Here is a 24,358-nt window from a genome sequence, read left to right as displayed (position 1 = left end):
AACAACAAACAAACAAACAATACATGTAGGTTAGTTATTTACGCAGACGTCGGGGTTGATTCACCAAATGTGTATAAAAATTGAAAATATCACTTATTATTCGACAAGAGACAAGGCAAGAGAGACGTGATGTTTCGAATAAAGGTTAAGTCAGTTCTACCCTTTTCGTGCAGATAACTGATATACGTTCATCAACACAAACACAAAAGTGCGACACAGCGAGCACTGTCGCTATCAAACGTGTGCGTCATCAAACCCACGCTTAGACTATTGAAAAAGAAGCACTTATGCCTCGATGAAGTCAACATGCAGAGCGGTCGGTCGAGTAGCCTAGTGGTTAAAGCGTTCGCTCGACACGCCGAAGACCCCGGGTTCGATTCCCGACATGGGTACAATGTGTGAAACCTGTTTCTAGTGTCCCCAGCCATGATATTGCTGGCATATTGCTAAAAGCGATGTAAAACCATACTCAACCACTCCACATGCAGGTAATGCATCATGACATATTTTTTTCTAGAAACAGTTGATGAGACTATTGGCATTCATCCCACAAAATACATTCACCGACCCCCAAATTCAAATAAACAAATACAGCCCTTTTATTGACATATATCATCTTTGCGATGTCCGCCATAAGGTAAAGAGTTTAGACCTGGACCAGTTCGGTGTTTGCTCATACTGGCTTACGTTTGGCTGAATGTACGTTTCTGAAATAGAACGTTTGAAAAAGAATTAACATCGTGACGTCAATCTGCGGCAAGATACTGGCGAACTCACCAGATACGTGATATATTGCAAGTGGGGAGACGCAGATCGGTCATTAATATGCCATACATAAGGGTGGCATCAGCTGTGCATACCTCCTGAAAATTGGTTCCCTAATAACTGTGCCGCAAGAACCAATTTTACCAGTGAACTCATTTACAAGTTTGATTTATTCCCGCCCGGATTAAATTCTCAGCGGAACTGATCTTTACACGTACCTGTACAGATAGATATACTACTCAAAAGAAGTTAAAGAACACCCGACTTTTTTCATATAACTATTGTTAATCTATCATGCGCATATACTACTCAAAAGAAGTTAAAGAACACCCGATTCTTTCATATTACTATAGTTAATCTGTCATGCGCAAAAACATACAATTCTTTCATTTTACTGTTATAGCGTCATTAGCTCTAGTATATCTTAAAAGAAAGTTTGATATTTGATAAAATAACCTACGCAAAGCTGTGTAACATTTTGATAAATAGAAAGTAGGCCAAATATGTTACGCATATTTACATGTGCTATTTTATAAAATATCAAAATATTTTTTAAGTCACACTAGACCAAACGGCACACTTTAACAGTACTATAGTTAATCTGTCATGCGCATGTACTGCTCAAAAGAGTTGATACTGAATCAGGGAATAAACACAATGTGTGTTCAATGTAGAACCTATATAATGCCTTAACCGCGCTCAAGTGAATTTTGTATCGAACGCGCAGTGGTTATAGTGATTTGATACCGCTGATTGACCAATCAGAATCGAGGAATTTCCAACTTCATGGTAGAATGTACGTTAACCACCCATCGAATGCCAGGAGATTGTTTGCAGTCTGCCTAATGTGATTGCTCCCTGTTACTGCGGTTTCTTAACCATGTGGGATGATGCATTTCCGTTGTGACATTAAACTTCCCAAACTTCCTGTTTCTATGAAACACCAGAAAGAGCATAGTCACCCATAGGGGTCGAGGTGAGGTGAGGTGAGGTGAGGTGAGGTGAGGTGAGATGGGTCCAAGATTATTGCACTTACATAGCGACGCACATGTGTGTGTGTGTGTGTGTGTGTGTGTGTGTGTGCGACTGAAAGTGCTAGCCCACTGACATACCATGCCGCAGTTTAGCATGAATACCCCACTCAGATACAGTATACTGACTCCGAGCAGACCAGTCCATGTTTTAGCCCCATCATGCTGAGCGCCAGGCAGTGTAACAACAAGTACCATCTTTTAACCTTCCTTTGGTATGACGCCGACAGGGGACAGAACCCCGACCTTCCTCTCTCGGGACAAACGGTCTACCATGAGACCATAGAGGCGGTCCGAAGTTGGCAGAACACAAAGTGTAAGTAACCTTACAGAACAGTCAGTACAGCACCAGACAGGGTAAAAACAAGTACCATCTTTAAACGTCTTTTGGTATGACGCGACCGGGAATAGAACCACCGATCTTCCTCTCTCGGGGCAGATGGTCTATCCTTAAGACCACGGAAGCGCTCGGGGGATAGAAAGAAACGCAACATCGGTCATAGGCCCCGTTCCACAAAGCGATGTTAGCGCTAAGGTGATCGTCATAATTTTACATTGACTTACGATCGTAGCGCTAAGGTCGCTTTGTGGAACGGGAACCACATATTCTCAATCTTCAAGCCATACCTGTAGGTGGACTCCTGACGGTGTGATGGATTCTGACATAATGAACAGAGTCTTAAGTCCCTTTAAAGATTAGACTGTATTACTAAATGCCCACAGGGATCCCAAGCTGTGATTATACTAATGGATGTCTTCTACTATCAAAGAGCCTGCTCTATATTGGAATGGTCTTGTATAGGTGAACTATTAACTTCAGATTATTTATGGAACCATTATGCTGTTTTAGTATCCCTGCCAGACATTATTACAGCCTGTGACGAGCACTTGTTTCACACCAACATGCCCAATGTTTCATGCTACAAGCACTCCTTTTCGTCATATCAGTCTACTTCAATAACTGATTTGTGTATACATGCATGTTAAAGTCAGGAATTTGTACTGCCATGCCCAAGGCTACACTTTCTTAATTTTGTTTCACAGACTTATTCCTGCTTTTCCACACAAGGTCATTTGAGATAAAAATAAAAATAAATGGTTGTCATATTTTATTGATTGATTGATTGATTGATTGATTGATTGATTGATTGACTGATTGATTGATTGATTGATTGATTGATTGATTGATTGATTGATTTAATAAATTCATTCATTCATTCAATTATTCATTTATTTATTTATATGAAAGTCATTCTGCCGTGGAATCAAAACTGCAGCTGGCTTCTTGAATCACCGATAGTGATGTAGAAATGGAATTTATATATAATATTTAATATTGTATAAGATGGTCTATATTAATTTCTTTCTTTTCCAACTTCTTTTCAGTAGGGGCAGCCCATGAGACAAAAAATAAAAAATCTGTTGCCTAACTTTGAATGACACGTCACATCATTTACCTCCATAAAATCCTGTTCCAAAGGGCTCTTCAAAAGTTAAAAAACAAATAAACAAAAATGTATATTGCACTTTCATGTCCTGTTCAAATGTAATAAATGGCATTTCACATTCAATTGTGCCAGATATATTATTTCCTTATATTGATGTATAATACATTGGTAGTGATTGCTCACAGCCCAGAGCCCACCGACTCCTCCTTTAACACGACTGTTTTACAATAACAACACAATCACTAAACAATTTGTATAAACATTTATTGACTTCCATAAAAAGTGTTTGTCATAACAATATGTTTACTAAAAAATACAATATCATTGTGTACAAATAAACTGGTCCCTGAAGTTGGGTTGAGTAGAGGCTGAGCGGTAATATATGATGTTTATTGTGACTGTTACCATGGTTACTTGCCCACAATGATATCAAAAGTTTAACAAAATGGACAATATAATTATCCTCAGTTATAAATATGCTATTCTGTTCTTGTTAGTCTTGTTCTAACCTTAATTCAACAGTGGAAGAAACTAACTGTTTTAGTCCACTAGTCCTTATAGCAAAACCCTTAAAAATCACAATTTTCTATTAGTCCTTGTGATACCTTAACTATTAGGCAGTTTTGCAAGGCCAATAGGAATATTGCCAATGTTTAACTCATATTCAAAAACTTTCTTTCAGACAATGGAACAGGTATCCTAACAACAAGCATTTCGAAATCTTTCTAAAATGATACCAAAAGATATTTGGTAATCAATATCAAGTTTACAGGTCTGTTGCTATAGCCTTTAGACAATGGTAATGAGGTTTCAAAGGATTAATTCTTCATCTTGGATTATATTTCCTGGAAAGTCTACAAAACAAATACCATATTTCTGGCCCAATAAAGGAGAGGCGCTTCAATCTTTGGCAGTTGAAAAGGTCTGTGAATATTCAGTCAATATTAACAAAAATGATTTCAGACAGAAAATAATCACCATGATAATAAGTGAGTGAGTATGGTTTGATGCTGCTTTTAGCAATATTCCAGCAATATCATGGCGGGGGACACCAGAAATGGGCTTCACACATTGTACTCATGTCGGGAATCGAACCCAGGTCTTCTGCGTGACGAGCTAACGCCTTAACCACTAGGCTACCCGACCGCCCCCCATGATAATAAGGGGACACAAAATATCAATAATTATGTCAACAAAAAAAGTTTGTTTTAACAGACTCGATTGTTTACAGACTGTCGTCACATGACAGGAGCATTGCTGAGTGCAGCGTTAAGCAACAAACAAACAGTTCTTAATGAAAATTGTGTGAGTGGCGGGTTCTGCCAGTAGAGCGGGTCATGCTAACCCTATTAGCAAACACCTGGCATCATCACTGATTTTCAATGATAAATTCATACAATTTCCTTCACTATTTTGCCAATGGAATCTGTTTCAACAGGTAATCAAGGCTGATTATTTTCTGACTTTGACACTTTGACACATTATTTCTGAAATGTTAAGTAATCATATCTTTTACATTCATGTTATATTTTCACATTAGATGTCATTTCCATGAACGGAATATTCAGGATAAATCCAAACTTTCAATTGGGAAATGTTCAAAGTAGTGGATGTTTTATTTATTAAGAATAGCTTCATGTCCTGTAGCTATTAGATGTGACCATGTCTTTGGATGAGACAAGAATTTCTGTGGTGATTGCTAGACTGCATTATATAGAAGGGTATGGTTTTACGACTCTTTCAGCAATATTCAAACAATATCATGATAGGGGACACCAGAAATGAGCCACACATTATACCTGTGTGGGGAATCAAATGTGACAAAATAGAAATTGCAACAAAAAAATCTAAATACACCAATGACTAAACATATGATATGACTACATAGAGTCGAGCACATTCAGTGTAAATAACAAAGACTAGAATAAAGTTTAAAACAAGATCATTACCGTCTTGAGGACAACTTAACTTTAACTCAACAGTTACAGACTTAGGTAGACTTCACGTTTGTCTGCAAGATTTTATGCACCATAATTTTAAGGCTCAATCTTTCTACATGGTAAATGTTGTACTTGTAAGAGTAAACAACAAAAAGACAACCAAGGCAATATGAAAACAGAAATGTAATGTGAAAATATGAATAATTTTAAGGTATGAAGATATAAATATTAATATATATTTACCTAAAAATAAACAAAATGTCTTTGTAGATAAAAATGAGGCCTGCGAACAAGCATCTGAAAAAAAGGCAATTTTACAGAATATATATTCCCACTCAACTACAGTGATCTATCCAATGGAAATCCATATTTGTTCCCCAGAAACATCTTTCATCATATCTGTCATGGAGAAATATTATCAGACATGTTTAAAGTCAGGCCAGAATTCTGTGAGCAAGTTTAGAGACACCATAGATGGGATCTCCATATAAAGTTTCAGCTCCTCGGGGCCTTGTATTTTCAGAGGATCTGTCGTAAATGTAAAAGTTAATGACAGACTGACAACAGGACAACAGCATATGATACATAATCTCACTTAAATTTCAGTTCTGTGACCTAAAATGGTCATTTCAATATGGCCACTGTGGCGGCCATTTTGAAGTTGGATCAGAAGTTGAATCAGAATTGCAGGAAATTGCACTGGGTGCACTGTTAGAGACCCCATAGATGGGATAATTCATACATTATTTTAACGCAATAGGCCTTGTTGAACCAAAAGTTAACGACAGATGGATAACCCAAAAGATGGACAAAGCACCACAAAGTAAGCTCTCTTGACTTTCACTCACCTGAGGTAAAAATGAAGACTGTATAACAATAAATATCACAGTAGTCACATTCAGTATAAAAATATCTATGGGTCCTTCCTTCTCCATTAAAAAATATAATCAACAATTGACATTAGTTTGTTTTATCAAAGGAAGTCTCCAACAGGAATGATTAGAACATCTGCAGATGGTTACCATAGCAACATCTCCTTCCTTCCAGCTGAATGTAAGTCTGAGACAGATGTTGAAGTGTCTGACAGGAACAACATTTCAGTTTCAGTGACTGCAATACTTACTGATTACCTACTAAAAAATCCTACAGATGTCTAGAACGACATCTCTAAACTGTAGACATCGTTCCTGTGACACTAACGACTTAAATACAAATCGATGTGCCCTTTTCTTGAAATACAAGCACTTTGCAATACTTTTTTTTAACTATCCATGGATGTTAAGGACTTGACTCCCAATATAATGCAAATTCTATGAATTGGGAATGTGAATAAATTTGCAAAATCATGGATTATGATTTGACAATCTGACATATCAAACCACAATAACCACCACTGATTGAAAACCCAATTTGATGCCCGCATCACCAAGGAACATTAGCAACATTGAAACCATAAGTAATCTTTCAATGTACATATATCATGCTTTTATACAAAGAAAATCAAGTATGGAAATTATATGATTGTACCAATTGCTCCTGTAATCATGATTGTACGATAGAGCCTATGGCCTCCTCAGTACGTTGAAAAGAGAAATTGAATTGAATCACCAAGGAAAATAATGTTAATAGAATAGTACTTCTGTCTCAGTTATTGTCGGTAACGTCGGTAAGCATTTTAAAATACTTCTCTGTGCAATAATTAGTTGCAAACTGCAGATTTAGCCGTGTGTGTGGTAAAAGATATTGTGTAGAAAACATGACGGAAACTGACTGAGAGAGGGTATTTCATGTTTGGGGGATATCAGGGAGCTTAAATTTGGCACTTTTCAATAGCTGAATGTGATGTCATGTCTTCTGACTGGCAATGAGCAGGGGATGTCTTAATAGTGGAGTGGGGTGGAGAGCTACATCTACAAGGTTTGCTGACACATCTTTAGGGGTGCCCACTTTATGTAGCCTTATTGTTCCACATTCAACTAAGGCTAGTTAGTTCCAGCCAGTAGTGTTCCAGCTGTTGTTCCCTACTGACCGACATAGGAACACATCTTCCCATAGTTGCCAAATCCACACTGACCACACCGACGTCCTTGGATATCCCCGGACATTTTAACTTGGAGTTTCATGTGTCTTTTACAGTGACACACTTAGCACTGGTTGGGGTACAAACGCCATGGAATGTGCACAGACTAGTGGTCGCCGTCAGCTTATTGTTCCACATTCAACTTAGGCTAGTTCTCAGGCACCGCCTGCATCATCATTCGCCACACGTTTCCTTTTTATTTCCATTTTAAAGTCCAAAGGTTGTCAAATACTGTATTCCAGCATTTTACTCATCAAGGAAAACATTTATGTAGGGAGGCCCTTTCCCAGGTTGATTGTAGACACCTGTTTATTTGGTTACATACTGGTTTGAACAGCTGAAAAAGAGGACACCGCCTGCACTATATTTTCAAAAACCATTGCCTGAGAACCAATACTGTTATTCTTTAAAGCCTTAGCGTCGTGAAGTCTGCAGGGACACCAGTTCTAGTGAGTTTATCTCAAAATTATACATGGAGCACATTGCAAGTCATTGGAACCGTTGAATAAAAAATAAAAAAGGAATGACAAGTTAACATCAGCAGGTTTCCTCCAAGGACAAGGTCACCCTTCAAAAGCCAGTAGTGTTCCAGCTGTTGTTCCCTACTGACCGACATAGGAACACATCTTCCCATAGTTGCCAAATCCACACTGACCACACAGACGTCCTTGGATATCCCCGGACATTTTAACTTGGAGACTCATGTGTCTTTTACAGATGACACACTTAGCACTGGTTGGGGTACCAACACCATGGAATGTGCACAGACTAGCGGTCGCCGTCATGGGGCTGAAGCAATTGGCGCCACAGATGACGCAGGAGACATGAGCCTGCCACCTGTTGGCGGGGTTGAAGCACTGTTGCTTGTGTCTGCAGAACGTGCAGATCATGACCGGCTTGCTGGACCAGGATCCACCCGTTGGACGTGTGCACCGACACCACTGTAACATCAGAATAATATCATACATCAACACCCTGTAACATCAGAATAATATCATACATAACACCACTGTAACATTGGAATATTATCATACATCTACACCACTGTAACATTGGAATAATATCATACATCAACACCCTGTAACATCAGAATAATATCATACATCAACACCCTGTAACATCAGAATAATATCATACATAACACCACTGTAAGATTGGAATAATATCATACATCAACACCCTGTAACATCAGAATAATATCATACATCAACACCCTGTAACATCAGAATAATATCATACATAACACCACTGTAACATTGGAATAATATCATACATCAACACCCTGTAACATCAGAATAATATCATACATCAACACCCTGTAACATCAGAATAATATCATACATCTACACCACTGTAACATTGGAATAATATCATACATCAACACCACTGTAACATTGGAATAATATCATACATAACACCACTGTAACATCAGAATAATATCATACATCAACACCCTGTAGCATCAGAATAATATCATACATAGACACCACTGTAACATTGGAATAATATCATACATCGACACCACTGTAACATTGGAATAATATCATACATCAACACCCTGTAACATCAGAATAATATCATACATCAACACCCTGTAACATCAGAATAATATCATACATAGACACCACTGTAACATTGGAATAATATCATACATCGACACCACTGTAACATTGGAATAATATCATACATCAACACCCTGTAACATCAGAATAATATCATACATCGACACCACTGTAACATTGGAATAATATCATACATCAACACCCTGTAACATCAGAATAATATCATACATAGACACCACTGTAACATTGGAATAATATCATATATCGACACCACTGTAACATTGGAATAATATCATACATCAACACCTTGTAACATCAGAATAATATCATACATAGACACCACTGTAACATTGGAATAATATCATATATCGACACCACTGTAACATTGGAATAATATCATACATCAACACCACTGTAACATCAGAATAATATCATACATAACACCACTGTAACATTGGAATAATATCATACATCGACACCACTGTAACATTGGAATAATATCATACATCAACACCCTGTAACATCAGAATAATATCATACATCAACACCTTGTAACATTGGAATAATATCATACATAGACACCACTGTAACATTGAATATATTATCATACATAGACACCACTGTAACATTGGAATAATATCATACATCAACACCTTGTAACATTGGAATAATATCATACATCAACACCTTGTAACATTGGAATAATATCATACATCAACACCTTGTAACATTGGAATAATATCATACATCGACACCTTGTAACATTGGAATAATATCATACATCAACACCACTGTAACACTGGAATAATATCATACATCAACGACCTGTAACATTGGAATAATATCAAACATCAACACCACTGTAACACTGGAATAATATCATACATCAACGACCTGTAACATTGGAATAATATCATATACTGACACCCTGTAACATTGGAATAATATCATACATCGACACCCTGTAATCAGAATACAATATATATATATATATATCGTGTACGAGTATTCTGATTACATATATATATAGTAATCTTGGACGTGATGTTAAACCCCATTTCACCTCACTACTGTGACTTGATGTGATCAGTGTATTTCAGTTACCATATTCAGTTACCTTTGTAAATTGTCTGAGCACCTGGCGTGCTTATTATGGTGACTATGGTATATGAAGGTGTGAAGCAGGTACCGGGATGGGATACACATGGGACAAACCAAAGAGCAAGGGTGTGGCATCCACAAACAGGGTAATAAATGGGGCAAATCTGGGCTACAAACTCCAACCACCCACAGCCCCACTACATTTTAAGCAAAGTCAGCAATACTACAGCCACATGATGGCCTGTAAATATAATATTGACATTATGAGCAATGATCCACTTTGATGGGAAAAGCTGATACACAACCGACATCATATCCATCATATTGCCTCTCATAACCAACATGGGGGCACGGGTGGCCCAGTCGTCTGTGCCAGAAACCTATGATTGTGGGTTCGAATCCCGGTTCGCCACAATTATGTTTCTAGGTTTGTCAGCACCATACCCATGCTCGTGGGTTTCACCGAAGTGGTAAACGTCTAAGACCTGCATCACTTCGGGTTTTCCTCCCACATTAAGCTGACACGCCGCGATATAACTGGAATATTGTTAAAATCGGCGTTAAACCCAACTCACTCACTCACTCATAAACAATGTAGGTTGCTTGAGACCTTTCCTAATCCAGAACCCTTACAAGTAGGGCTGCAGTGTCAGTGCTAAGCAACCTTACACCAACTAGGTCATAAAAATGATGTGTTTACACGTTACACGACAATGCAAAACCATGAACAAAGGCCTGCTCCCCATTTGTCCAAATTGAATTGTCCAACCTCGGCGTGTTGCACATGTGAGGTTGTTACGAAGAGTAAATACCAACTGAAACAACTTTCATACTGCACCCTAGTGGTATAGTGACTGAGTGAGTGAGTGAGTATAGTTTTATGCCGCTTTTAGCAATATTCCAGCAATATCACAACAGGGGAGACCAGAAATGGGCTTCACACATTGTACACGTCGGGAATCAAACCCGGGTCTTGGGTGTGACGAGCAAACGCTTTAACCACTAGGCTACCCGACCGCCCCCCTAGTGGTATAAGAAGGAAACTTACCCGGAGATAGCTGCTCCTCTGGTAGGGGCTCACAGCCCAGGAGTCTTTGTCAGTGGTCATAAACTTGACCATCCTGAAACAACAGGCAGTTCTAAGGGTTGTTCATGGTGTACTGTATATCTTGAAATTAATGCGTCTCCAAATTAATTCAACTGCTGACCCTTAGCCAAAAATGCAACTCAAAATCAATGCGACTCCCCCCACCCCATCCCCAGTGGAATGATACATATCCTTACCTTAATCCAATCAAACTGCAAATAGCACTGATTATTAGCTCTGTCCCGTCATTCCACCTGGGCATCATTCCACAAAATGATCTTAGTACTAAAGCGATCGTAACTCCCATACTTCAATACTGATGTACATGGGCCCATGTGCAGAAAGCCATCTTAGCACTATGATTATCTTAAGTCTATGTTAGAGAATGGGAGTTACAATCATCATAGTGCAGAGCTCCAGATAACGTTTTGAGCAATTGATTTTTTCTCTAGGGTTTCTATCTTAACTTGGTTATTATATTTTTCATTGGGTAACCAATATTTTCTCACTCATCTATTCATCACTATATTGGATTTTTCCCAAAATTAAAAAACATTTTAAGATTTTGAAAAAATGAAATAATGTTTTAGATGTATATACGAGTCTAAATATATATATATAGGCTTGACATGGAAAGTAAATTAGCTCGTAATTGTGTTTCGGAAATTAGCTCCTTTGTACACATGCTGAAAAAGATGCATGCGACATAATAAGCAACTTAATTGAAAGTAATTGAGTTTTGAATATTTTGGGGGGTATTTTACGCAAATACGCAGCTTATCTGTAGCTCTGGTAGTGCTAAGATGGCTTTGTGCAAGTGGACCCTGATCCTCATTTCGGTCGGCTCTTATGACAAGCATTAGTGCTAAGGTCTCACTCTGCAAGGAACACAGTAACTTGGCCATGAACACCATTGTATTAGAACAGCGGGAAGATGGTGGGGTTTGGTCTGCCCTCGATGCCTACCTGTCCTTCAGGCCGACGTTCCTGAGTAGGTCCGGCAGCAGGAAGGTCCTCAGTCGGGAGTTGTCACTCCAGTACTGGTAGAAGTCAGCCAGGTGTACCTGCCACTTGTTCCGCTCATCGCGGGATGTGATCACATGACCTTCAACTGCCTTCAAAACAAAAAACACAACTGCCTCCTAAACTGAAATTAAACAAGAAGTTTTTTGCTTCCTTTTTGTGAAATATCCTGCACAGTAGCCATTTCTTTCTTCAAAAGATTACATGAATGAGTTGCTGTGTGCAGTGTGTGCAAGTTAGGCTTGTCTCATCAGTCCTGTGGTGTGAACTACTGTTTGTGGCGAACACATACGTTTGAATTCGGTGGATCTTAAATACAGTAAATTATGGTTATAACAAACTCAAAGGGACCACTAATTATAGTTCGTTATAACCATGGTTCGTTATAAGCATATATACAGCATATACACAGCAAATGGCCGGGACAAAAAAAGTTTGTTATATCCGTCACTTCGCTATTAATGTGTTCGGTATAAACGTAGTTTACTGTAATCTGATTTTGTTCTATCATTTTTCAGTTTTTAGCACTGACAAAATCTGTAAACCGATTGAAAAAAGGTTTGCCTTTGAAACAGTTACATTCATGATCATTTCAGCATCTATACAACTCAAAATAAGTCGGGAACACCCGACTGTTTCATATTACTATAGTTAATCTGTCATATATCACATGCTTAACTCATGGCATGCATGACCTATAGTTTTATGAAAGAAAGGGTGTTCTTTAACTTCTTTTGTGTAGTATAGGATTTTTATGGTAAGGACAAAAATTTTGATTACAGTTAACTTGTCTCTGTGTAGCTATACTGAAAAAAACGTATACATGTACCTTAAATATTTTCTCATGGGAGAACGTGACAAACTCCGCGGGGAATCCGGACACGCGCAGGTAGGGTTTGAGGTGTCTCCGAGCCAGCGCCCAATGTAAGGGCGGCGCCTCCTCCCGTGTCCCCACGTCCCCCAGCAGCTTGAGGACGTCCTCAGTCGCCATCCCAGATGGAGAGGTGGCAATCAGACACACAGCCTGGTCCAGGGAAAAAAACGCTTTGGATGCATCCACAAAGAAATCAAACAAATTTCAAGTTTGTTTGTTTGTTGTTTGAAGCCGCACTCAGCAATATTCCAGCTATATGATGGCGGTCTGTAAATCATCGAGTCTGGACCAGACAATCCAATGATTGACATCATGATCTATGCAACTGGAATATGATGACATGCATCAACCAAGTCACAGAGCCTGCCCACCTGATCCCGTTAGTCACCTATTACGACAAGCAAAGTCACCTTTCACAGCAAACGTGGGTTGCTGAAGACCTATTCTACCCCAGATCTTCACAGGTTCTAAATTACAAGTTGGACAAAAGCCTTATATACGACACACCCTTCATATGTTGTAAAGGATTATTAACTAGATTTTACGTACAACACCAACCAGAAAATGATTTTGACATTCTTGACTTACCACAGGGCAAGACCTCTTTTTATAGGTTTATGAATTGTGCAAACCCAACTCAAGGAACAAAGAATTAATCTGACAAGCAGTATTGTCTTATTCCCCTGTAAGTACAAAAATATGTTTGCAAACATTAAGTAAAACTGCAAGACATTTAAGTTACAGTTCTGACACTACACTAAGTTATAGAGGACAAAATAGCTGAATTAACTTTGCGCACCTGGCAACTTACACAGGTAATAACCATATGTTCTGTGATCCTATTATTTGTTAAAATACTTGTCCAGTTATAGTCTTTAAAGTTGACATTTTTCAGCCGAAATACTTTTGTTTTAAACATTTCTCGATATTTTTTTGTTTGTTTGAACAACAAACAAATAATCTTTTCTTCCCCTATTCCCGATATATTAAAAATCTTCAAAATACGAAATAAGAAAATACTGGCCTATAGACGACAGTTTGTGTGTATAAAGGTTAAAGGTCAAGTGCCTATGCCTGTTTCATCCTTTATAGATGACGTAAGCTACCTTCTTAATGCACCCGGTGTCGTCCTCTGCCAATAGTCGGTTGAAGATGACACCGAACAGTCCGTCGAGCGTGTCGGGCAAACTGTGGATCTTCTGCGTGACCATCTGGAAGTCCCCGAACACGCGCAGCTCCTCACAGACGAGGGTCATCCAAAGGGGGCTGTCCACCCTCGTGTCCTGTGTCAGTGCGGTCAGTTGGTCCTTGTGCAGGTGCTGCAAGCAGGAAGGACATGATCACCGGATAATATCACAAGATGGGTTGGGGTGGGCTGGGGTGTGGTCGAGATGGGTGAGGTGAGGTGAAATGGGGTTTAACGTCGTTAACGTACAATACGAAACCTACCTAACTAGTTTCCATGCAAACAGGGAAAAATCAAATTTAAAAAAATTCCTCAATAGCAAAAGCACCATGACTATATCCCCCCTGCATTATATGCTGGGTGATAAAAGGGAAGAATTAGTATGGTATTGTAGACAGCGATACTGCCACTAGTACCTTGTTGTATCGCCCCAAGTAGGATACAGCGATACTACGCATGTGGCTCTCCCCCAGCTCTCCCACCGTCATCCAGTAGCAAGGATGTTCCTTCAGTCTCGCCAGTGTCGGTGGGTGTTCGTTACAGCTCACGATCACGGCAATGTTGGATGGCACCGATGGCGGTAACCAGCTCAAATGGTCGACCAGGTTACTCTGATTCAGCTGGCAAGGAAAACATATGTGAGAGTGAGTGAGTGAGTGAATGGGTATACATAAAAATATAATATATCATGACCATGGTCACCTTTCACAACAGCTCTAAGTCATTGTTAGGACCCTCACAGGCATATCTTCCCCTGGTTCACAGGTCCACAGTTTACTGTTCAACCAGTTAGACAACTTCTATCTGAAATTAATGGCTGAAAAGTTCAGGAGGCTAGTGAGGAAGTATAGTATTGTAATCATCACACGTTCTCAGAGAACACACACAGGTCCCTGCTACAATCAACACACGTTTTTATTCCATTACTGTACAAACCCAAGTGTCCTAACGGTCTAACTGCTCTCTCCTCCAGTCTTTTCCTACTGTGCGCCCACTTACCTTGCAACGCATCCCCTTCGTCTGCCATATTAGTTCTACATCCTTTTAGAGTTATTCCCCTTACATTTCTGGTAACACAAGTTACCTCCCCTTATACTACTTTCAGATAAATTTGGATGGCAACACAAGGTAGGATGCATCAATAATTGGATCCAAACACAGATATAGCCTCTTCCAAAAGGAATGGTACATGTATCCTGTCAATTTGTCAATTTTCATACAGTAATAGCGTATTTTTTAAAATGATACAGCAAGGTCATGATACGATTAGTATCACTATACATAGGTCACGATATGATATGTATTGCGATACATATATTTACGTCAAATCGGATGGAAACTTCTTGACAATTAACATTTCAGAGCAGGGTCAAAAGGAAAAGTTACCTGTAGACACATGTTAAGGGCTATTTTTAGAGGTGAACTTGAAACGCTAAATACAACACATTCTGCTACATCGGACTGACAAAAATGCCACTGGTCATTAAACAAGTAAGTAATTTATTTCAGCAGGTGTATCCAAGTATGGATTCACATATGGGACAGAGAATCAAACCAGGGCCTAGTGTTTGATGAGTGAACACACCATGCATTGAGCTAAGAGTCCTTCTTCCCACGTTTACCTCATTCACGGCATCGATGATGATGGTGAGTTTCCTCCCGGTCTCCTGGAACTTCGCAAGGGCTTTGTTGAGGAGCTCCTGCTGCTTGTCCACCGAAGTAGAAAAGTTCTCCCTTTCTTCTTGCGACACTGAAATGATATTTACTGCTCTGAAGGATGGACAACTGGGCAACTCATCCAGAGAGACCACCCTTCTACAAACAGATGCTAATATTCTGTTTACGTCCAGGCACTATGTCATTAGGGACTGTCCATATGTGTGTGTGTGTGTGTGTGTGTGTGTGTGTGTGTGTGTGTGTGTGTGTGTGTGTGTGTGTGTGTGTGTGTGTGTGTGTGTGTGTGTGTGCATGTGTGTTGGAGGTGTGTGATAGTCGTAGCTTTTTCACAGCATCACATCATCAACATTGTCTGTGTTACGTCAACAATGGTGTCTGTAACATCAACAACTATGTATGCTGTAAACAATCCCATCTACATTAAGTTGACACTGCCAAGTTATTAAACATAAATAATAATAATTCTGTAATTCTGCTACGCTAATAAAACTCAGTTACACCAGATTTCAGTACCATGGTCCATTCCACAATGCAACCTTTGCACTAAGATGGTGATACGCTATAATTCAGGTTTATACTTAAAACAAATTTAATGAAAAGTAATATACTTTGGTATGTACTTCCAATGAATAAAACACTAAGATGATAAAGTGCTATAGTTTGGTATATACTTACGATGACTTTAGTGCTAAGATGATAAAGTGATGTACTTTGTATATACTTACGGCGATCGTAGTGCTAAGATGTGGATGCGCTGTACTAGATATATATACTTACAATGAATGTGGCGCTATTATAATGTGCTGTACTTTAGTATATACTTCATAAATCTTAGCGCTAAGATTGCATGGTGGAACCCAGGATTCCTGTACTTACCCTCTTCTTCTGTCAGTGCCTCCATCAGTCGGAACAACATGTCCGAGGTGTCCCGGCTACGACTAGTGCTGCCACTGAAGTGATAGAATATCTTGTGACCTTTCTGAAAACAAATCAAAGATCTTGTCATCAATTCCAAGAATCCCTTCTCCACAGTTGGAAGTCCATGTATTGGAATATGTTGGAATGATTCATAATGGTGTCTATATTACAAGGAATGAATTTAATAACAAGCAATAAAGTTTTTAAAATTCATAAGGGATAATGAGGAATCCAGCACCCAGAAGGGGGAAGGTTTTAAAGAACATAGCTTTCATTGTAAATCTGACCTCAATTGCTGTGAGGACCAGGTGAGCTAACAGCGAGGTCTTCCCCCACCCACTCTTGGCCTGCACCACACACAGCAGGTTGTCCTGGGGGGTCAGCGTCCATAAGTCCGGCTTCCCTGCACAACAGACACAACACTAAACATATCGAACAAGAGTGACTGAGTGAGTTGGGTTTTACGCAGCTTTAAGCAGTATTCAAAGAGTAGTACCCATTCTTATTTCATTGAACAAGAATTTTACCTGTGGTCTTAAAGTCATCAAGCCTTTACCACCTGAGGCCACAATCTGATGATATGAGCATCTATCTACGCTTTGGTTGGTTGGTTGGTTTGTTGTTTAACGCTGCACTCAGCAATATTCCAGCTATTTGACGGCGGTCTGTAAATAATCGAGTCTGGACCAGAAAATCCAGTGATTAATATCATGAACATCAATCCACGCAATTGGGATTGATGACGTGCATCAACCAAGTCAGCGAGCCTGACCACCCAATCCCGTTAGTCGCCTTTCACGACAAGCAGAGTCGCCTTTTACGGCAAGCATGGGTTGCTGAAGACCTAATCTACCCCAGAATCTTCACGGGTCTATCTACGCTTTTGTTTGCTGGAGGTGATTGGTATAAAAACTAATGAGGGTAGCAAAAAAAACCATGTACGCCTCGTGATCCTGCTACAAGTTAATCTTACGGACATGTCTTAATCTGCCATTGTAAAAGAATAAAAACAAATTCAAAGTTGATAAAAGCTATTCGATTGAGCTGAGGATAACTTGTGCCATATTATGTGAGTTTAATCGACTCAGAAAAAGCTTGCATTTATTGGTTTCGAAGCAGGACATAAGAATTTATTCTGTCTCTCAGAAATCCAAGTGCAGCCAGTCTTGTTTGTGGCGGGGTATAAGGGAATTATTCTCCCTCTGAGAAATCCACGTGCAGCCTGTCTTGTTTGCGGGGGGGTCTAAGAGATTTATTCTCCTGCTGAGAAATCTATTACCCCCAAGGTGGGATACATAGTATTTTATCAAGATCACATGGACCAATCAGATCTCATCATTCTGACAAGGAGGTATGATAATGAGATTTAATTGACTTCTATTTTACTGAGCCTGGTTCCCCTGAACCAGAACCTTCAAGTTCTTAATGGATAGGAATGAACAACACTGAAACAAGTGAAAGAACTTACTTAGTCCTGCTTCCCCACCAACTGAAATGTAGAAAAAATGAAATGTTAAAGTCTATACTAAAACATGCCACATAAAGGAAACTCTATGTGTTGAGAACACCTGCTGCTCACCCCACAGACATTGTATGTGCATAGATGTGACATGAAGACTCTACAACATCATGCTGGTGAATCTGTTCCGTGGTGGTATTCCAAGAAGACACCTGAGTATTTCCAGACTAATTGGTAACCCTAAATCATCAAATGGATTGAGTGAGTGAGTGAGTGAGTATGGTTTTACGACGCTTTTAGCAATATTCCAGCAATATCATGGCGGGGGACACCAGAAATGGTCTTCACACATTGTACCCATGTCAGGAATCGAACCCGGGTCTTCGGCATGACGAGCGAACGCTTTAACCACTAGGCTACCCGACCGCCCCTCAAATGGATTGAGGTGGTTGAAGGCAATGAATATATAGTGATTTCCCTTTTATTCAAGTTTACTGCAGTCATATATACTTTTAAATACTATTTCTTGTCATCACTGTGATAATGTTCAATTTTCTACATGTTTTACCTGTGGTGATATCAGTGTCTTATTTTCTTAAGTACATATCTCTTTTTTTCATTTTTTAATATCATATATTTTCTTTTTTTCCATATTTTAATATCATATATTTTCTTTTTTTCCATATTTTAATATCATATATTTTCTTTTTTCCATATTTTAATATCATATATTTTCTTTTTTTCATATTTTAGTGCCAATCAACTGTACAATATGAAGTTTTATCTGTCAAGATAAGGAATTTTTGATCAACACAAAAATACCCAAACATACCGATTTTGCTCAGGTCACATGACCCTGGATCAGTCATGTATCCCATCAGTGCCTGCACTTCCTGTTCACGTCCAATCACAAGCTCTGCCTTCTCAATGATGAAGATACGTTGAAGTTCTTTTTCTGCAGGAAAAATCCAGCTGGCGATAGTCAACAGGGCCTATACCATACAACTTAAATTGGTCTCAATTGTTGAGTGCCATTGTCACATCTGTCTAGAATGTTAAAGTGGTACCCTTGTACAGTAAGGTAACCGAGTATCCATTTTGGTATCCAGACATTCCCAGATTGAAATTGGCTCATTGAGGTATCAGACTGACCAAAAGTACCAAAGATAAATTAGTAGTTCCATTTTGGCAGAAACAGTTTGTGCAATGATTTTACTATGCATAATTGATATAAGAGCTTTAAGGCTAAACTTGTGTTGTCTGACCTTGCTCCTCTAAGGAAAGTGTTGCTAGTGTCAGCTGCTCCGGATATTTCCTAGTGATGGCCGACTTGAAAAACTCAAGACATTGGTCAGCAAAGTCATCCAGGCCAGTCAACTGCACCTACATTGGTATATCTAGAGATGTGAAACATACCCATGGTTGGACATCACTACATACAGTAAAAAGGCAGCAAGATGTCAGTATCTGGGAGGAAGGCAGCAGACACCAGCAAGAGGTCAGTATCTAGTAGGAAGGCAGCAGACACCAGCAAGAGGTCAGTATCTAGGAGGAAGGCAGCAGACACCAGCAAGATGTCAGGATCTAGGAGGAAGGCAGCAGACACCAGCAAGATGTCAGGATCTAGGAGGAAGGCAGCAGACACCAGCAAGAGGTCAGTATCTGGGAGGAAGGCAGCAGACACCAGCAAGAGGTTTAGTTTCTAGTAGGAAGGCAGCAGACACCAGCACAAGGTCAGTATCTAGAAGGAAGGCAGCAGACACCAGCAAGATGTCAGGATCTAGGAGGAAGGCAGCAGACACCAGCAAGAGGTCAGTATCTAGTAGGAAGGCAGCAGACACCAGCAAGAGGTCAGTATCTAGTAGGAAGGCAGCAGACACCAGCAAGATGTCAGGATCTAGGAGGAAGGCAGCAGACACCAGCAAGATGTCAGGATCTAGGAAGAAGGCAGCAGACACCAGCAAGATGTCAGTATCTAGGAGGAAGGCAGCAGACACCAGCAAGATGTCAGTGTCTAGTGGAGGAAGGCAGCAGACACCAGCAAGATGTCAGTATCTAGGAGGAAGGCAACAGACACCAGCAAGAGGTCAGTGTCTTGGAAGAAGGCAGCAGACACCAGCAAGATGTCAGTATCTAGGAAGAAGGCAGCAGACACCAGCAAGATGTCAGTATCTAGTGGAGGAGGCAGCAGACACCAGCAAGATGTCAGTATCTAGTGGAGGAGGCAGCAGACACCAGCAAGATGTCAGTATCTAGTGGAGGAAGGCAGCAGACACCGGCAAGAGGTCAGTATCTAGGAGGAAGGCAGCAGACACCAGCAAGATGTCAGTATCTAGGAGGAAGGCAGCAGACACCAGCAAGATGTCAGTATCTAGGAGGAAGGCAACAGACACCAGCAAGATGTCAGTATCTAGGAGGAAGGTAGCAGACACCAGCAAGATGTCGGTATCTAGTGGAGGAGGCAGCAGACACAAGCAACATGTCAGTGTCTAGGAGTCAGCAGACACCAGCAAGATGTCAGTATCTAGGAGGAAGGCAGCAGACACCAGCAAGAGGTCAGTATCTGGGAGGAAGGCAGCAGACACCAGCAAGAGGTTTAATATCTAGTAGGAAGGCAGCAGACACCAGCAAGAGGTCAGTATCTAGAAGGAAGGCAGCAGACACCAGCAAGATGTCAGGATCTAGGAGGAAGGCAGCAGACACCAGCAAGAGGTCAGTATCTAGTAGGAAGGCAGCAGACACCAGCAAGAGGTCAGTATCTAGTAGGAAGGCAGCAGACACCAGCAAGATGTCAGGATCTAGGAGGAAGGCAGCAGACACCAGCAAGATGTCAGGATCTAGGAAGAAGGCAGCAGACACCAGCAAGATGTCAGTATCTAGGAGGAAGGCAGCAGACACCAGCAAGATGTCAGTGTCTAGTGGAGGAAGGCAGCAGACACCAGCAAGATGTCAGTATCTAGGAGGAAGGCAACAGACACCAGCAAGAGGTCAGTGTCTTGGAAGAAGGCAGCAGACACCAGCAAGATGTCAGTATCTAGGAAGAAGGCAGCAGACACCAGCAAGATGTCAGTATCTAGTGGAGGAGGCAGCAGACACCAGCAAGATGTCAGTATCTAGTGGAGGAGGCAGCAGACACCAGCAAGATGTCAGTATCTAGTGGAGGAAGGCAGCAGACACCGGCAAGAGGTCAGTATCTAGGAGGAAGGCAGCAGACACCAGCAAAATGTCAGTATCTAGGAGGAAGGCAGCAGACACCAGCAAGATGTCAGTATCTAGGAGGAAGGCAACAGACACCAGCAAGATGTCAGTATCTAGGAGGAAGGCAGCAGACACCAGCAAGATGTCAGTATCTAGTGGAGGAGGCAGCAGACACAAGCAACATGTCAGTGTCTAGGAGTCAGCAGACACCAGCAAGATGTCAGTATCTAGGAGGAAGGCAGCAGACACCAGCAAGATGTAAGCATCTAGGAGGAAGGCAGCAGACACCAGCAAGATGTCAGTATCTAGGAGGAAGGCAACAGACACCAGCAAGATGTCAGTATCTAGTGGAGGAAGGCAGCAGACACCAGCAAGATGTCAGTATCTAGGAGGAAGGCAGCAGACACCAGCAAGATGTCAGCATCTAGGAGGAAGGCAACAGACACCAGCAAGAGGTCAGTGTCTAGGAAGAAAGCAGCAGACACCAGCAAGATGTCAGTATGTAGGAGGAAGGCAGCAGACACCAGCAAGATGTCAGTATCTAGTGGAGGAGGCAGCAGACACCAGCAAGATGTCAGTATCTAATGGAGGAGGCAGCAGACACCAGCAAAATGTCAGTATCTAGTGGAGGAAGGCAGCAGACACCAGCAAGATGTCAGTATCTAGGAGGAAGGCAGCAGACACCAGCAAGATGTCAGTATCTGGGAGGAATGCAGCAGACACCAGCAAGATGTCAGTATCTAGTGGAGGAGGCAGCAGACACCGGCAAGATGTCAGTATCTAGTGGAGGAGGCAGCAGACACCGGCAAGATGTCAGTATCTAGGAGTCAGCAGACACCAGCAAGATGTCAGTATCTAGTGGAGGAAGGCAGCAGACACCGGCAAGATGTCAGTATGTAGGAGGAAGGCAGCAGACACCAGCAAGATGTCAGTATCTAGTGGAGGAGGCAGCAGACACCAGCAAGATGTCAGTATCTAGTGGAGGAGGCAGCAGACACAAGCAACATGTCAGTGTCTAGGAGTCAGCAGACACCAGCAAGATGTCAGTGTCTAGTGGAGGAAGGCAGCAGACACCAGCAAGATGTCAGTATCTAGGAGGAAGGCAGCAGACACCAGCAACATGTCAGTGTCTAGGAGGAAGGCAGCAGACACAAGCAACATGTCAGTGTCTAGGAGTCAGCAGACACCAGCAAGATGTCAGTATCTAGTGGAGGAGGCTGCAGGCACAAGCAAGATGTCAGTATCTAGTGGAGGAAGGCAGCAGACACCAGTAAGATGTCAGCGTCTAGTGGAAGACCTGATTACTTCAGGTACCGAGCTGCATATGGTATTTGTGAATTGTACTTAAGACATATACATGGTGCATGGCAAGATGATGTAAAAAGATTGCTACATGGAGAAGAGTCATGTATATTTTGTTGAAATATGCATTTGTCCTACCTTCTCTCGTCCTGTGGATGAAGACATGCCAGCGGCCTGAACACTGTAGCTGAATATCTGATCCGGGAATCGTTGCTTCAACCGTGTCTTGAACATCTGTTGATCAATAACTTTCATCTTACAAGCAAACATTTCGTGTATGAATATGCATTATTGGCTTTTGAGATGTGTGTTTTTGGTATTGGGCTTTCAAAGGGTGATTTATGGCCACACCCAGTGTAGGTCTAGATGTTGTATTATGTGTCTCTGTGTGAAACTGTCACTGTGTAATTCAACTGCCCTGAACTATCTTACTGATTTTGGATCATTTGCCACACTTGTTTTTCTTGTGTTAATGATTAAATAAGCAGTCTGTGAAGTTATTATTGTTGACTTATTTGTAAGAATGGACCTTCAATATATTTTGGCGTTTATGGAAGTATAAATGTAGAAACCGGAGTGTTACACTTTGTGTAGATTTGTACAGTGGGCACACTGTTCAGTTTGACATTTGAATCTCCACAAAAGCAAAATATATTGTAGTCAATTCCACAATATTCCCCAAATTCAAGGATGCCCACAGACGCTCCCTGGTTCTAAGAAACTAATACTGTGGACAGCATCAAACTATCAGTGTTAACTGTTCTACCCATGGTTCAACTACAGTGACATCTTAGCACAATCTCATTGAAATCAGATCTTAATTCTCGTTGCCGCTAAACAAAGATCTGAGGACATCCCATTACGGGTCACTTCAGACTGACCTCTCCCCAACTCTGACCGACCAATGGAATTACTGACAAGAAGTCGAAATTAGTCAATCAGAAGGCAGCTTTCTCATGCTTTAAGGCACTAATTTCAAATTGGCGACTACACTTCGAAACATATTTTGACAAATTCTCACTTAAAAATGTGAAACCTGAACAAAAGAACATTCTCAAATGGCTAATATATTGTCTAGATTGTATAGATGCAGCTGTTAAGCCTGTAACTATCGTTCGGAATACCCCGTGTTAAAGTTTTCGAGGCTGCATGATTAGAAATCCCATTCCAACTATCACTTTCATGATCTGGTAAGCGACGCTCTGATTGGCCGGATGAAAGGTCATTGACTTGACGTGATCCCTAATGGAATGTCCTCAGATCTTTGTTCAGCGGTAGCGAGAACTAAGATGTGATTTTAATGAGATTGATCTTAGCATTTCTTCTCACTGATTTAGAATATGTGCTGGTGTTATGTCTGGTGACCAATTCTCTAGAGTGTGTTTGTAGAGTCAGTGTGTCAGGTTGTGTCCCCAATCAACTGACCTTGAGATGCTCTCTACCCAAGTCCTCTGCTTCTATGAACCTACTGACGTGAGTCTCAGACACTTCAGACAGAAACGCTGGGTCACGGAGGAAGAAAGCTGCATTTGGGTTCTTTTTTCTACAAGAAAAGGAATATCAACCATCATGTAAAAAGAGTCATAGAAAGAATTTACAACATTTTTTTTTACAAAATATTGAATGGAAACACACTAAACACAAACAGCATTTAGTCTGCATATTGACGACTTCTAACTCTGACATCAAACCATCAAACTCAACACA

General features: G+C 40.7%; 1 protein-coding gene across 1 annotated transcript in view; it reads right to left on the bottom strand.

Moving 5' to 3' along the window:
* Positions 1-7,326: 7,326 nt before the first annotated feature.
* LOC139474617 (TPR repeat-containing protein DDB_G0287407-like) overlaps positions 7,327-24,358 on the bottom strand; it is a 28,784-nt gene continuing 11,752 nt past the window's right edge. Inside the window, exons 6-19 of the mRNA XM_071257700.1 lie at positions 24,077-24,194; positions 22,790-22,885; positions 19,417-19,534; positions 18,984-19,106; positions 18,161-18,181; positions 16,980-17,095; positions 16,651-16,753; positions 15,720-15,847; positions 14,514-14,717; positions 14,018-14,230; positions 12,867-13,061; positions 11,981-12,129; positions 10,976-11,048; positions 7,327-8,205 (exon numbers count right to left, since the gene is read on the bottom strand). Coding sequence (XP_071113801.1) covers positions 7,867-8,205; positions 10,976-11,048; positions 11,981-12,129; positions 12,867-13,061; positions 14,018-14,230; positions 14,514-14,717; positions 15,720-15,847; positions 16,651-16,753; positions 16,980-17,095; positions 18,161-18,181; positions 18,984-19,106; positions 19,417-19,534; positions 22,790-22,885; positions 24,077-24,194 — 1,996 coding nt within the window. The 3' untranslated portion in view covers positions 7,327-7,866. The remainder of the gene's footprint in view (positions 8,206-10,975; positions 11,049-11,980; positions 12,130-12,866; positions 13,062-14,017; positions 14,231-14,513; positions 14,718-15,719; positions 15,848-16,650; positions 16,754-16,979; positions 17,096-18,160; positions 18,182-18,983; positions 19,107-19,416; positions 19,535-22,789; positions 22,886-24,076; positions 24,195-24,358) is intronic.

The sequence above is a fragment of the Haliotis cracherodii genome, unplaced genomic scaffold (genome assembly GCF_022045235.1).
Source record: "Haliotis cracherodii isolate W230 unplaced genomic scaffold, xgHalCrac1.p SCAF_3, whole genome shotgun sequence".
Classification (NCBI taxonomy): Eukaryota; Metazoa; Mollusca; class Gastropoda; order Lepetellida; family Haliotidae; genus Haliotis; species Haliotis cracherodii.
Note: the sequence above shows the minus strand (reverse complement) of the source record. Positions and strands in the feature narration are given on the sequence as shown.